The following is a 15,806-nucleotide window of genomic DNA, read 5'->3' as shown; positions in this document are numbered from 1 at the left end:
TGCGGGCATGATCTACATTTACATTTCTAATATCGACTTTGTATTCTTAGATAATTATCACCTCTGCTTTCAACACTATTATCCTGGACCTGCCACACGGTAATGTGCTGCTGCTCGACACTGCTCCCTCAGTGAGTGGGTGGATATCGGACTTCGTGACAGACTGAAGGCAAGCTACCTGTCAAATCCCAGGCTTCAAGCACAAGAGTGTACTACACACATTGAACATCTGTTATTGTATGTCGTAACGTGTCCATCAAGCTTCTTTAGTTCATGAACAACACTGGTCCTGTGAGCATCAGCTCCTAAAATCTATCACTCAACACCCTCGAAGATGAACACGCTCGTATGTAAACTGGAGAAGAGAATCCACTCGATAGGGACTGGAGATTTGCAGCTAACGATTACTGAATTATTATTTTGATTAAGTAACTAATCAGTGAGTCTATAAAATGTCGACAAACAGAGAAAAATGATCATCACAAGCTCCCAGGGCCCGAGATGATGTCTTTAGATTGCGTATGCGGTCCAACCAGCAGCCCCAAACCCCAAGGCATTGAATTTACAATGCTATAAAACTGCTATAAAAAGCGGCAAATAACCACATTTCAGAAGATGGAGCGAGCAACTAATCAATTAATCGACACATCATTTCAGCACACGGACCTTGGTGACATGTCTGCCCCACTTTGATATTAAATGGGTTCTGTGGATGTAGACGTATTCTTCCTGCTCCTCCTTAGTCCATTACATGGATTCATTTTAATGTCAGCCATAAAACATGGAAGGACATGGCACATTCAATTTGACTTTGTTTTTGTTTTTCTTCTTGCTTTGACATATTCGGTAGACAGGAATCCATCAGTGTAATCATTGAAATTAGTGGTTTAATGCCAAAGGCAATCTCGATCTCATGCGATTTTTCCATTATGTATTTATATCAACAGCTTAACCCAAGTGAGGCCTTAACCAAGTCCCAGTTTTACTCCATGTTTGACATGTTTGCTGTCATCAGCAGCAATAAATGAATGTGAAATATGTCCAATCAAAAGCCAACATTAAATATCAAGTAGTGGATGTCCTGCCTACTGCAGCTCAAACATATTAGTGTCTCTCCTGGTCCAGTTTTGCAGGTCAGTAAAGTATACTCACCACAGGCAGCAGCCGCTGGTTTCACAGCACATCCTCCTGTCCTCAGGATAAGCTCCAGTGTGCTGTCTGCATTGCTGAGCAGGCTACTGAGCTGTTGACTGTCCTTCATTTGATTAAAACAGAATGACACCATGCAGAGACAAGGGCAGGGAGGATTGCCCTAACTGAGTCAATGCACACCCAGGCTACCATCTGTGCCAAAAAAAACGTTGCACTAACAGGCCATTCAGGTCCAGTTTATTATACTCTTCACCTCAGTCGCTTCTCACAAGCTCCAATTACACCGGTACCACCGAAAATGCAGAAAGAAAAAATGTAAAATTCAGAAGTAGAAATGAGGTTTTATTTTATTTTGTGCTACAGAACATGAGAGTAATCTTCAAAATGTAAATTCAGCTGCGATACTCTGGAGAAGCAACCAGTGAGTCAAGAACCAAGTATTTGCAGGCTATACTTAGCTTTTTGGTGAAGACAAGTTCCTGCTTCCAAAATAAGCCTCCATAAAAATTGACACTTCAGAAATGAGTCACTCTATTTTTGAGTTGATAATTAAATAAGAGATAGATAAAGAGGATTATGGATATATATATATATATATATATATATATATATATATATTTATATATATATTCTCTTATACCTATTAGTCATAGTTATAGATCTACGTAACTGGAGCATTCATCAGAGGCTAATGTAAAAAGAGCTCGACAGAAAACAGCATGACACAAACAAGTTAGGGACAATGTCTTAGATTAAAGACAATATTTTATTCAGGATCATCGGTTTGAATGTGTCTAAAAGAGGGTGAGGCAGTATGATACCTCTGCAGAGAATAATCTGCCCTCGCTCGTTTTCAGAGAGACAAGCTTGTCTTTCTGACATCCGGGCGGTGTTGACAAGTTGCTCATTTCAGCGTCTCATTTACAGCCCCAGGTCAAACGTAATTCATGTATTTAAATGACATCTTCCAAACAACAATGAAAAGCTCATTGTCGCATCGGGAGGGTCGCACACAGTCTTTGCAGAGCAGAGGAAATGAGCAAAGCTGCATGAGGTAAAATTCGGTTAGCTTTTCTTTTGGTAAAAATAATCATACTAAAATGATAAGAAAATGTCCCTCCAGTCTTAAACATTAATGAATTCATGAAATATTCAAACCCAGTGGCAGTTATTTGTGTTTAGGATGGCTATACTATTAAGTGTTCCTTTGAGCTTTGATGTGCCATTATTAGCTGTGTGTTTGGGTGACTATGTTAAATGTTCATTCAGTAAGTTAATCCAAATACTCTTTTTTCCCCCTTTGCCATTCCAAGGCTCAGCGGGGCGTTCAGTGATTTCCGCTGTAATTATCACTCTCCCATTGGCTCAAACAGAAGTAGATTCTCTTAAATCCCACTCAACATTATGAGTGGATTATGAGCCACAGGCATAGTGCACATAACAAGCTCTGACTGTTTAAACTTCATAAGCTGACAGTTTTGTTGAGTATAAGTAGAAAATGATAGAAACAAATGTGTGATCATGGACACCCATTATACAGATCTGTTTCTTTCTAACTATGCTGTAACACATAAATTGCTGTGAATAATTTGTGCTGCAAAAGGTACAGGTTATTTAAAGTGGAATCGCTTAATCAACACTTTTTTGTGTGACTTTCAAATTAGCAGAGCTGCAAAGAGCCCCCTGTCAAGTATAGTGGAGAAGTAAAGAGTGCAAGTACCTCCAAATGTCGTACTCAAAGTAGGCAGCTTGATATATGTACTTAGTTACTCTCCATAACAATAATACGGGTGCATAGTGTGAATATGCTATTGCTACCTCATAATCTGTGATTTTGTTGTTACAATTGTAGGTCATTGACAGTGGATTGAGACTGATAAAAAGATCAACTACTGAGTAAAATGTTGAGCTATACCTGTACATTAGGTATTTCCATGTTCTAGGCCTACTAATTCTAACTGTGACATTTGTTTGACAGCTGTAATGACCCGTTACTTTCCAATTAAGAGGTGCTGCACACTTACACAGGTGTTTTCAATCACTTTGGCTGAACAATCCTTGCCAGGAGTATGTTGTTGGGTCACATTATGTCACCAAACTGAAAAGATAACAGATAACCTGGTCCAGGTACAACAAGGGAGAGGAATATCAAGTACAGTTGTACCTGCCAACACCGTCATGAGAAGAGCTCTAATTAGACAACACAAGTGAAAACACCTGTGTGTGAAATATGCAAGGAGAGACAACTCATTTTTTACGTTTTATAATAACATTGATGTATTTTTTTTTAGTGCAGGGCTTCTACTTGGAGCATGTTTATCCACATTGGTATTTTCACTTAAGGTAAAAAACATTCCAATACCCTGAAATGAAACATGTTTTCATGCTTGTATTTAAAATCCAGAGGAAGAAAAAACAAAACAATAAAAAACACTGAGGGACATGGAGGAGAACGTGAACCTGCAGCACACCTACGGCAGCCTACGAAGCTTACACCGTGCACCGCTCTCTGGTGCCCCATGTGCCACTGCCGCCGCACGCGCAGGCAACTAACACTCCAGCCCCCCATCCGATGGACCAACCCAACGCGCAACACTTTCTGCTCCTAAAATCAAATTCACAAAGCGTCGTCTGAAAAACCCATCCACACTGCAGACCTCCTTCTCGGAAGCCACAGCGGCGGGATTTTAGTTTGTCTCAGGCTGGCGGCGGGGCGGGCAGGACCGCCGCGGTGCCCTCTCGACGTTGGACTGTGGAGCGCTGGGGACCGAACTGCGAGCAACTCCTCGGACTCTCGAAAAGAAACTCAACACCGAAGGCACTGAGGGTGGAAAGAGGGACCGCCGGCGTGCAGGGGAGCCTGCCCCCCCCCCAAGAGGCGAGACGAGCAGAGAAGAGGAGAGCAGAGTTTTTTGGGGTCCATTTCAACGAGAGCACAAAATCCGCACTTTGAAGAGACCAACTTCACTGTCGCCGTCGACTCGATGCCGGGAGCTGCTGGGCTGAAGGAGTGAATGGATGCGCGGTGTAACATGGATATCCGAGCCGGGGCAAACAGCCGAGAACACCGCAGGGAACGAAGCCCACTCAGGTAAATAACTACATTTGCCTTTTCTCTATTTTACTGCTTAAACTCTTTTTCAATATTCCTAACACACTATGCTGCCTTTTTTTGTGTGTCGGTCCGCGCAATCATCAGGCTGCACTCAGCCCCTTAGCCTCCAGCAACTTCCACTTCTGGCGTCGAAGATAAATAAGTAAAATATGTGTACAAGCCAATCTTTGAGACATTTACTGAGAAATATCAACATGCAGTCTGTTTTCCCCAGACAATGCTCATTTATGTTTTATTTCTCACATCCTGGACATGCTGTAATATGTGTGCGCTGCCTCTACTATGGGCTGTGAATTTGCACGTGAAGCCATATACTATGTCCAACCTGCCAATTAGAAGACTGACAGCTTTGACATACCAATTACCAATTAAATTGCACAATTTTCACACAACCCATTAGACATAATGCACATTTTGTGTCCTCTAATGGCCATGACCATCATTTGTACCATGCATGTTTTCTGTAAAGAGGGGCACAAATCCACCTATTAATTCTTTCTAATTTAAAAACAATGGCAGCACTCCTTTGTTGTCAACAGGGATTGGACTCAGTCCAGTCTCACCATCTCTGTCTTTCTTTGATTGCATCCAGCTCCAAGCCTGATTGCAGTTCAGATTGTCTAAAGTCTTATGGCACGGGACTTCAATCAAGTGTCCATATGTTTGAGAGGGAGCTGCCTTGCACATCATGACTCTGCTGCTCAGTATATTAGAGGTGGCTCTGGAAGGGGCTCTTCTGACAAGTTACTCCTCTCTCTTCCAAAATGTTTACAGTGTGTGTCAGTCTCTGTATTGTTAGCGCTTCCTTTTGTTTCATGTTGACAGACTAATGCCAGCTGGTTGTGCCCTTTGAACAGTTTCTACCAAAAACTGTGGTTCAATTCCCGACACAAACACTACGTATGTGAGCAGTTGCTCTTCTTACCTTTTAGTATCCAAGTGGTTGGAATAGTAGATCTACTACAGGTCTCCTTGGGGAAGTGTGCTTATGGTTGGACACGTTTCTGATGATGTCACCGGCTCAGAAAGAGGAGGAGAGTTGAACATGAAGTTCATCGTGCCCCACTGAGCGCAGCCCGGTCTGAATAAGAAGTAGAAAAACAGCATGAAGACTGACGGAGGTTTATGTGCATTCTGAGAGGTGGACGTAGAGTTTTACAGCATTTTAACTTGTCTATAAAGGAGTTCAATACAGTGTATAAATGGAACAATAGTAACACAAAAAACATATTGCCTTATTACCTTTTTTCAAATGTTAAAACTCCAATTTGTACTAATCTGACTGCAGATCCTTTTTCCTGGCAACAGATATCAGTCTTTATTCAGTCTTGCTGTTTTTTTGGTTGCCATTTATTGTGCAGACCAGCTCAGTGGGGTAGTAAAAAGTCTTTAAAGTCCACATTTCCACTTCCTCCACTTCTTAAATTATTGACATCTCCAGACCACCCATACATATATATTTTTCGCTGAAAGATAAATATCATGTGAAGCACAGAAAAAAACAATTTCCTCTCATCACAAAATATGTATAATTGTACAATGCTGCTGTTCCAGTGATGTTATATTTATTTATATATAAAAGTGATGGAACTTTTGAATTTGAAAGTAGCATTCTCAAGTTGCAGTTTGATTGAGGCACATCTGGTATTATTATTTTTTTGTTTTTCACAAGAGGATCTTTCATTCCTCAAAGCAATAACTTAATACTCTTTCTTGTTTATGGGCTAAACATTTGCTTCCCATGAGAACTGCTGTCTTCCACCAACCAAAGTGTTGACCAAAGACCTAAATCTGTGTATTTAAGGAACTATTAATTTGGCAGGCTCTTAAATCCTAATGGGATGCTTAATTAGTAGCTGAGGAAAGACAGGTGCACTGGAATTGTCAACCACTTTCAGTCAGAGCAAGCATCAATTGTGAGATAATTTATACACAATATGTTTGCTGCAGGTGCCTAATTAGAGTGATTAGAATCTAGGCCACTCCAGTCACATTTAGTTTATTTTCAATCAAATAAAACGGCACAGTGATTTATCAGTTCACTTATTTCTATTACATATTTTAGGGGATTTACAATAAGTGGGTTGTTTGAGGTTTAAGCATTTAATCAATAATACTTGCATAAAGGATGCTCAGAAACTTTAGCTGAAGTTAGAGGCATAGATCTATAATGGTGTGACAAATATTACCCTACACTGTGCTCATTATGTTAAAACTTGGGTTTGGAGCATGCGTGTAAGCAGGGAGAACCTTTCAACGTGCTCAGTGGCTCGTGTCACAGGGGAGATTGGGATGAGCGCTTTCGTGGAGCGCCCCTGGTGTGGTCTGGAGAAATCAAGAAGCTGGCATGTGTTATGTCATGCCTGCGGCTTGTGTGCTTAGATCAAAACACCATTAGTCTCTTTGTCTTGTGCCACTATTTGAGGTAGAATCTTGGCGAGGGAATATGTTGGCGCTTCCTTGACTCTCGTGGTGTGCCATTTTGAGAGGTGAAAAAAACTTGGGTTGGCACGCATAAAAGCTTCGAGAAAGCTTTGAGCTCGGTGGTTTTAGGTTGATTTGTGGCTTTTTCCACATCTATGCAACTTTAAAAGTTCTGTGAGTTCAATGTTCACATTCAGCCCAAGAAGAAATAAGCACCTTTTTAAAAATACCTTTGCAGGTTCTGTCTTCTTTTTCTTGTTAAAGTTGTGCAGGAAGCTACTTTGGGTTGAACAGATATACCGCCGACACATAGCAAGGTCCATGTCAGATTGAGGACAAAATTAAAACATTAAAAAACCTTCAAAAGAAAAGCAGTATAGCCTCGGTCACTTCAGAAATAACTCCCACAGTTAAACAACTTAATAGAATATGATTATTTGAGTGTTATGGCTGCGTATATTTGGTTCAGTAATTGAATATTTAGGGTAAAAAAAGTGACTATTTGATGACTCAATATCATTACAACCGCCGCTCCTCCACAGACCTGCTTGATAAATCTTTGATTCATGTGTGTGGTGAATCAAAGTGTCCAGGATTAGTAGGAAATTTCACGTTCCCTGCTACTACTACTACGAGTCTCAATTTGAGCACCAGCAGAAAATGAATTTCAAATATCTGGAGGCACTCACAGCCGTGAGATGAGCTTCGCATGCAGGAAAACACTGATCGAGCTGGTGTCTGCAGATCAAGTGAAGTCACAGTTCAGGTGATTAAAGATGCAGCATTGTATGCTGCTTTTCCTGGTCTTGTCTCGTTCCTGCAGAGTGTGAGAGTCTCATCTCATTCATGATTCAGAGCTCGTGTGTGTGTATGTGTGGGGTGCTCATGTATTTTAGTGTGAGTTTTATCTTCATCTGGATTCTTCAACCAAAGGGACCTCGAGTACCCCTCTATTAATAAGTCTTTTGAGCCCTGAAAAATTGATGGCAGTGGAGGGATCGGGTGTAGGGGAGAGGGTTGAATCAGCTGACATCACTGTCAGCTTCTCTGGCTGACTGAACTACAATCTGTGGTTTATCAACTCCAGCTGCTGCTGTCAGAGAAGAAGAGGAACAGAGGTGTCACTTTGACAACACTGAAATTTGGAGGAGCGCTTTGTCTCCACAAATCTGAGGCTTCCCTAAAAGCAGCTGCATTTCCTCAAAAGTCAAATCATGTTTTATATCTCAGCTTTCTGCTGTTCCAATACATGGCATCGATTCAATGTGGATGTGTCCAAGTCGTGCAATGTGGAGTTAACCCTGACTACCTCTCTGAAATATAGCACACGCTACAAGGAACTGATTAATCAATACATTATTGAGTATGACATTTCTGAAAATTGTGAAAAAAAAATCTCTTCATAATTTCCCAATGCAAGGTTAACCTAAAGTGAGGTCCTCTTACTGCTTGATTTGTCTGACCGACAGTCCAAATCTGAAATGTATTCAATCAACTATAAAATACAACTGAGAAAAGCCACAAATCCTCACATTTGTCAAGGCTGAATGAGTGAATTCTTGGCATTTTGATTGCTTAATAAATAACTTAAGTTGTCAATTCCTCATCACAATTGTTGTTGAGGAAGACGTGCTGTAATATTGATGTCTTCATATAAGACGAGATATCACCTGGGACGTTGGTTATTATGGTAATGTGACATTTGGGCATTTTACATAATGATTGTTATTGGAAATTTCACCCCCAGATGATGAAGTCAGAGATGCCATCTCTGAGCTGCACCTGACATGTTGCAGAGCTCATCATCACGACTTCTAATTAAAATGTATCGCTCTCCCCACAGCAATCACTAGTGGTCTGGCCCGTTTTCAGAAAACAAGTGGCAAAGCTTTCGAATTGGCAAGATACCTTTTTATATTTCCTCCAGAAATTGACACGTTTGTGTAAGTACTTGAGCTGAAATGTCAGTTTCATAGATAGGAATAGAGATGAAGCGCAGCGTGCCCATCACACGGTAAGCAGTGGTTAAATCACTACAACGGAGAAAGTAAACGTGTATCATTTATTGCAGTGTGATATGTCATCTGCAGTTGTGAAATGAGAGGCTGAATTTAAATGCAGCTGAGTTTGTGCAAATTGGGACAGGAAATGTTTGGGCCAGGACTGTCATTCTAGCCTTGATCTTATTTCTGCTAGCTTTTTTTTCCAGAGACTTGAAAGAGAGTGGAACTTGAAAGGCTAAGTTTGAACGCCATCCCTATCATTAACTTTCATCTCATACAGCAAACAAATGAGAGAATCAATTTGGGATGAAAATAAGTAATTGGCCTTGTCGCTACCACTTAAGGTCACAAAGGTAATTAATTTGTACTGAAGAGGAAGTCAAATACGGCCATGGACACTCATGGCATGAGTGCTGTGTTTCTCTGGATCAAAAGGCGGTCTTTTAACCCTTACTAACCCGTTGTCTGATGTCTCGTGTCTCGCGTCAGGGTTTGCTGAGCGATCAAGAGAGAGCTGTTACAGGCCAACGGATACCTGTTTTGTGGGTGTCTCAGTGTCACATGTTGTGGCTGTGTTCGCTTGTGCTTCTGTCGAAACTGATTCCTTTTTAGATGACCCAAGTCAAGTGACTTATGAAGGAAAAAATAAAGACTGCTGAGTCAAGTTAGTGACGGTGGTGTTGAATTAAAGTATGTTTTTGGTTATCCATGTGTCCATCAAGGATGTTTAACTCACAGAGTGCTTTGGACACTTTCTAGACCGCCAACTAGCACCAAACACTCCCATTAAGCGTTACAAGCTTAAGAAAACAATGACAGTGTAAATTTCTAAGTAGCTCAATAATTTCTTGTCTAATAAGTTCTTGAAGCTGAAAATAACTGAGTTTAGGTAACTCATGTGATTGCAGTAAATATTAATATAGTTAACGCACAAAGATTAATTAGGTTAACTATAAAATTTAAATTCAGACAACTTAAAGATCTGAGGGTAATGAGCAGTTTTTGAAAACATAAAGCAATGAATGTCAAATTGCAGCAACAGCAATCTGCAGCTTTTATTTTAGTCAAATTAAAAGTGTCATAGATGTTAGTAATGTTAGTAATCAACAATATATCAAATAACGGGGCATACGTGTGAAGTTAGAGCAGAAACCTTTGATGAATTTCCAGGCTAGTCTTTTTTTTTTCTCATTTTGCAGAGTAATTTATTCATAATTTATTCCTCAAAGGTGGAACACTCCAAAAATATCCAGGAGCGCAAGAAAGGATTCGAAGTCACTCTGTTTTTTATTATTAAAAGCTAACGTTTACTCGTGACATTTGCATCTTAATAATGGCGAGATAAGTTGGTAACTAGGATGACACTGTAAACCCAATCTCCATGGTGAGATGTATAGGGGAAAAGTGTTTCCTTTTTATGGTTTAGTACACGCAAAAGGAAGAGGAGTGTTGGCGAACTTGTCAGCGACACAGTTGATATATTCACATAATCATCAGTATTCTCTGTCATGCTTTTCAGTGGTACAAAGATAAGAGGCGTAAAGATAACTGGGAAACTATGAAAGTGTAATCTCTCAGTTGTCGTTGCTTCTTTTGGCACTTGCCTTTTGATAGACTATACTATATGTTGTGAGTAATTCTTTCCTCATTAATTTCTGCATGCTGATGGTGTGTAGTCAAAGGAAACTGTGCCATCAGTCAGTTAAATGTACCAGCGCCAGTTTGAGCAAAGACGATGGCTAATTTCCTCTCTTCATCCTGTCTCCCTCCATAACCAGCCTTTCATACGCAAACATTTATCCGCTGCTTTATCAGAAAGGATCATAGCTATCAACATGTCTGGAATTCAGACAAATAAATACATCACTGTTTATCAGTGACAGAGGAATCCGTCTCATTATCATTTCACAACGTTTTTTGGGACTTCATTTGAGCCTAAGCAGGGATAAATTACGCTTTAGTCCTTGAGAAAATCAATTGTGTGAGTCTCCCGGGGGACTGAAAATGGGTTTGCCCTGCCTACAGTCATCTCTTCATGTCAGAAATACATAATCCCTCCAGCTCAGATGAATTCGAGGAGCCAGGACAGTGCTTTATTACATGCTAGGCAAGTGTCTGACAAGCAGCTTGCTTTTTGTTTTGTCTCAGCAGGTTTGAGTACAAGCAATCCCTTTATGTTTCTCTTGCAGACATGATCCCTCTTATGCAAGCACACTTAAGCAAGCGCTACTGCACAAGTGTTTCGTAAGTGCTTTGCTTGGACAAATCATATGATGTGTTTGCGGGAGACAGAGCGGTTTCTTGATTATTCTTACAGATATAGATTGCATCGACGATTATGGTTCAAAATAGAGGTCCTATTGTCAAGTGTCACCCTGACCTGAAAAGTGTTTGCAAAGATTAATTGTTATTAGATCTTATTTTTCAGTCTCTTGTGTTTCATATCAAACAAGTAATTGCCAACAAACATGGACAATTACTGTCCACAACTGTCGTATCTAATGGCTTTCCCCTCCCCTTTCTTTTCATTTGACAGAAGAACGGTGAAAGTGCTGGAAAAGACAAAGCCAGGATTCTACACACCTGTGAGCTCGTATTGACCTGAGACTATTAAAATGGAGTTGCTATGGAAACTTATACTTCTGCTGACATTGGTGGAGAGTCTGGCAGGTAAGCTTCCCAAACGTGCACTTTTTTATGTTGTCAGTATAGGGGTTATGAATTGTTATTTATAGATTTTTATTTTGCGATGGCACTTAAAAGTGACATGGAAAACGGAGAAATTGTATAGCAAAGAGTGCCCAAAAATGTCCTCCAATTTTACAATCCGTATGAAAGATTTATCTTGTTTTCAACTAAAGGCCACCAATCAACATTCCTTCAGTTTTGCAACGCTATCTCTCTCTGTTTTTTTTTCCATCCTGTTGGAAGAAGAATAAGCCAGGATCCTGTCTCTGAAAGACGGCCCCTATCTAGCAGTTGAATGTGTCGTCAGTCATTTTAAAGAGACCCTCAATTGTTACTCTAATTGAGATTGCACTGGCAGTGGTGTAGAAATCTTGTCATTGATCTTGCTTTTAATGAGAGACCTAATTGTCCTCTCTCAGACAATGTTCAGGGTCAAATTCTAGTTCTCTTCAGAATGTCACCGTCTGAAGATGAGAACCAGATGAATCAGGGCTTTGTCGCATGAGCACAGTATCTTGAGGAATGAGTAATCTTTCATGTTGCTGTGCTCCAAATCAGCAGCCCCTCCTTACAGCTGGGACCTAAAATAATTAGTGTGAGTGTGTGTATGTGTGTGTGTTTGTGTACTTGAAACTGCCACAAATTATTTTCGCACAACAGCACGTCGGCACCTACATTTGCCGACGTGCATCACTTATCACTAAATCAGTGGATGTCTAACACAGCTTTCCTCGGGGAACTGTGCTTCATATATGATTAGGAACTCAAGTCTGGATCAAAAACAATGTCAAATGTATGCATTCTGTTAAATACAGAATATGCAGACAAGAGAATGTCTTCAACATCGGTGGAAATCCCACTGTAAATTTGACAGTTTTGATCTCAAACAGGCAGCAATTCAAGTCTGCAGTCTTCATCATAGATCCCAGCCACAAAACACTCTTGCACCCACGAGGTGCAAAAAACCCCAGCATTCAGGTTTTTTTTTCAAGGCAAATTAGTGCTTAACAAAGGAGCGAAGGTTAAATGGTTTCTGAAAAGCAATGTGTTGCACAGCCCTTGCCTCACTCTTGAGACTCACACTCAGTCGGTATAAAACAGTAACTTAGCATTAATATTCAGTAAGGGGTTACATTACATATGCTCTGCTTGCAAGACAAGTATGGCGCAATATAACGATAGACCTCCAAAGCCTCTGTATTAATTTAAGTATGCAGCCCTGCAAAGAGAGCTTGTGTGAGGAAGTTAGATAGGTGCTTCCAGTTTATTCATTCAGACGTATAGAAGCGTGTTTTTTTCCGCAGGCATTGGCTGTGCGGGTAAGCAATGGCTATCCCATAGCGAGTTCATGTGGAGTTAATCAAACCCCCCTCCCATCCCCCCAAACCCAGAGGGTTTGAATGGCCTGAGGCCGGGGTGTGCTCTGGTTGTATGTTTGTATAAACGGGTAAGAGAAAGAGCAAGGGAGCAGGAAAGAGGCGTTGAGGTACAGCTTGATGCAGATTCCCCCTCCCCCTGTACACACACAGCTAACCTTCACACAGAAAGCCACTTCCAGCTCTGGGTCAACAGTCTCCCTCTGACAGAAGTGGTTTTGTCAACCTGGTTGGTAGAGATTGCTCTCGAAGGTGTATAACCGAGAAGGTTCCTCATATTCTTAGAAAGAAGCTCATTGTCTTTAACGAGAGCGAGGAGGTGGAATTTCTGTTCAATTGACACTGCAATATTGAATATATATATATATATATATATATATATATATATATATATATATATATATATATATATATATATATATATATATATATTATTAGATGCTTCCGATTTCTTAATGAACACTTTGCCGTGAGTTGTCTCTTTTTTTCTTTTACTGAAGTTCACTGAATGTAAAAGCATCTGCAGGAGTGCAGTCCGAGAAACATCTGTTCACATTTTATAATTCTACCTCAATACAAATGACATGTCTACATGTACATTATTGCGTTTTTAACCACTATAATGTCCATACTGGTTGTGAGATATCTTCGCAATTGTAACACATGGGACGAAACCAAATTATGCACACCCCTACGCCGTAGCTTGACGCGCAACTCCCAAAAATCCTAACTACGCGTCGCGTTGGCGCAGAACGCAAGCGCTGTGATTGGTCCGCTCAGAACGTGATTTCCTGCAGTTGCTCTTTTTTTCTTTAGTGGTCGTACAGACCACCTCCGCAAACGTCTTCTCTGTCGCTAAAGCTATGATTTTCACATCATTAATTCCCTTAATTAAAGTCATATAGATGAATGGAGAACAAAATGTTAAGTTTTTGTTCTGATTTACAATATATTTTGAAGCTCATATGAGCCTTCAGCAGTCTGAAATGGTCAGCTTGAGTTGGTAACTGTGCTGAGTTTAGTGCAACTGTCCCCGAACAGTGTTTCCATGCTGAGCTGCACGAAGGCACTGCTACAGAAAGGAGCTTTGCAAGATACTTTGTCTAATCACAAGTGGTGTACTCTCATATAAGCTTTGGTTTGATCACGGAAAAGAGGACATAAGCATTTTGTGCCCCATCACTTTGAAACTCATTGCAATAGCATTTGTCAGGGATCTTTTCACAGCCAGAATAAACAGCAGATTATTTTAGGAGATAACAGAGACCAAAATCTGTTCTTATAAAAGTATAGTGTTTTAGGACTGACGTATATAAATGTGAAGCTATCCTTTAATATGACTAAGCCAGTGGTCACCCAAAATAAATACTGACAAAGCCAGTGGTCATCCCAAATAAATACTGATAACACATTACTTAGAATTATGCCAACCCACTGTTCATTTAAATGAAGGGAGGCTTCTGGCCAGCTTTATAATCTCCTGAAACTTCTTTTACTTTGCTCTGTGCGTGTCCCAGAGTTGGAGTTTCAAATATTGACTTACCTCATTGATTTATCAGAATATGGCAAAGCCTTTTAGGAATCCTTAAGCAAGGATTTTACTGCGTCTTTGAAGTTCTGTTTATGTGAAGATGAGGAATATTCCCCAGTGAATCTTCCTCTCATAGCTGGCTGGATTTTCACTACATCCAGAGTTGAAAAATCCTCCAATTTAAATGCCTTTAATTATAGATCTATGATCATTTATCTGTACTGTGTATTTTACATCACTATCAATTTAACAGGAGTATATACAGTGTTAGTGTCAGGATACATCCCATAAGTCTGGAAGACTGCTGTGAGCTGCTTTTACTGACATACCCTGCATGTCAGTGTCTTCTGATGCTGACGTTACTTGTCTGTAAGGATTACTCATCATAAATGTGAACATTATACCTGTGTTATCCTAGACGTAAGCAAGAACAAGACACTCGGTAATTATGCTCTTATCACCAGATTTATATCCATCGGAAAGCATTACACATTTATTTTCAGCATCACCCTAATCCCTCACACACTCACTCACAATAGCTAAATTAGAGCATATAAAGTGTGTGTTGTGGTGGTTAACTAACATTTTTTATGGACATTATTGAAGAGATTTATGCTACATTGAATAAGAGATATTTACAGTGCAAGATTAATTGGCTGACTAATGGATTTGTCGATTGACAGAAAGTGCCAACTGCTAATCGTTAAATCAATTCTTTATGCAAAAATTGCAGATAATGCTGTTTTCATTCTTTTTAAAAATGGAGATTCACTCTGTGTTCTACATGATAATACACTGAATAGCTTGTGGATTTGGACTGACAAAGCATTCAAAGACACCACTTTGGACTATGAAACACTGGGATGGAAAATGTATAACTATTTTCTGAAATTTTATACCAATCGATAAATTCATAGAATAATTGGCAGGTTAATCAGAAATACAGATATTCAATAGTTGTAGCCCTAGAAGAGTAATACTAACAGCATCATCAAGAAAGGAACCATTAATGGTCAGAATAAGTATTTTGTATGTCAGGAGCCCTGTTATAGTTCTAAACCATGATGAATGTTTCCATTAGTGCCGACTGTTGCAGTAGGTAAGTGACAAATAACCTTCTAACCAATCTTGAGGAGGAAATGGTTTCAATATTACTACAATTAGACAAATGGCATTCTCAGAAGCAATATGTTTATGGGTTTATGTCGACATTCAACAGAGAGAACAACAACAACTAGCTTTAATTTGCCTTTCCCACAAATGGATTTGGACCTAATCAGTTCTGTGTTTCCCCAGTGAACATGGCATTGGATACCTTGGCTACAAGGGTCTTATTGAATTTCAGATGCACTAGTTTTGATTAGCTTGAGAATGGTGTGACACAGTTGGATATTGGTTGGGAATGTGTTGGCCGCATTCCTTTTCTTACAGTACACCCAAGCTGATAGTCATAGTCAATACACATTATGCAGTAGTTTGACTTTATTCTGTATGTTTCTAATACATCTTTATTACTG

The 15,806-nt window shown here is 39.9% G+C and overlaps 1 protein-coding gene across 2 annotated transcripts in view; it reads left to right on the top strand.

Annotated features, from left to right (window-relative positions):
- The first annotated feature begins 3,647 nt into the window (after window positions 1-3,647).
- The window catches only part of cntn3a.1 (contactin 3a, tandem duplicate 1), a 69,255-nt gene continuing 57,096 nt past the window's right edge, over window positions 3,648-15,806 (top strand). For both annotated transcript variants that reach the window (XM_068597087.1, XM_068597086.1), the window contains exons 1-2: window positions 3,648-4,243; window positions 11,231-11,364. In XM_068597087.1, the coding sequence (XP_068453188.1) occupies window positions 11,310-11,364 (55 nt within the window). In that variant the 5' untranslated portion in view covers window positions 3,648-4,243; window positions 11,231-11,309. The remainder of the gene's footprint in view (window positions 4,244-11,230; window positions 11,365-15,806) is intronic.

Source organism: Clinocottus analis, unplaced genomic scaffold, assembly GCF_023055335.1.
Source record: "Clinocottus analis isolate CAN_PGR_092001 unplaced genomic scaffold, fCliAna1.0.p SCAF_4, whole genome shotgun sequence".
Lineage (NCBI taxonomy): Eukaryota > Metazoa > Chordata > Actinopteri > Perciformes > Cottidae > Clinocottus > Clinocottus analis.
Note: the sequence above shows the minus strand (reverse complement) of the source record. Positions and strands in the feature narration are given on the sequence as shown.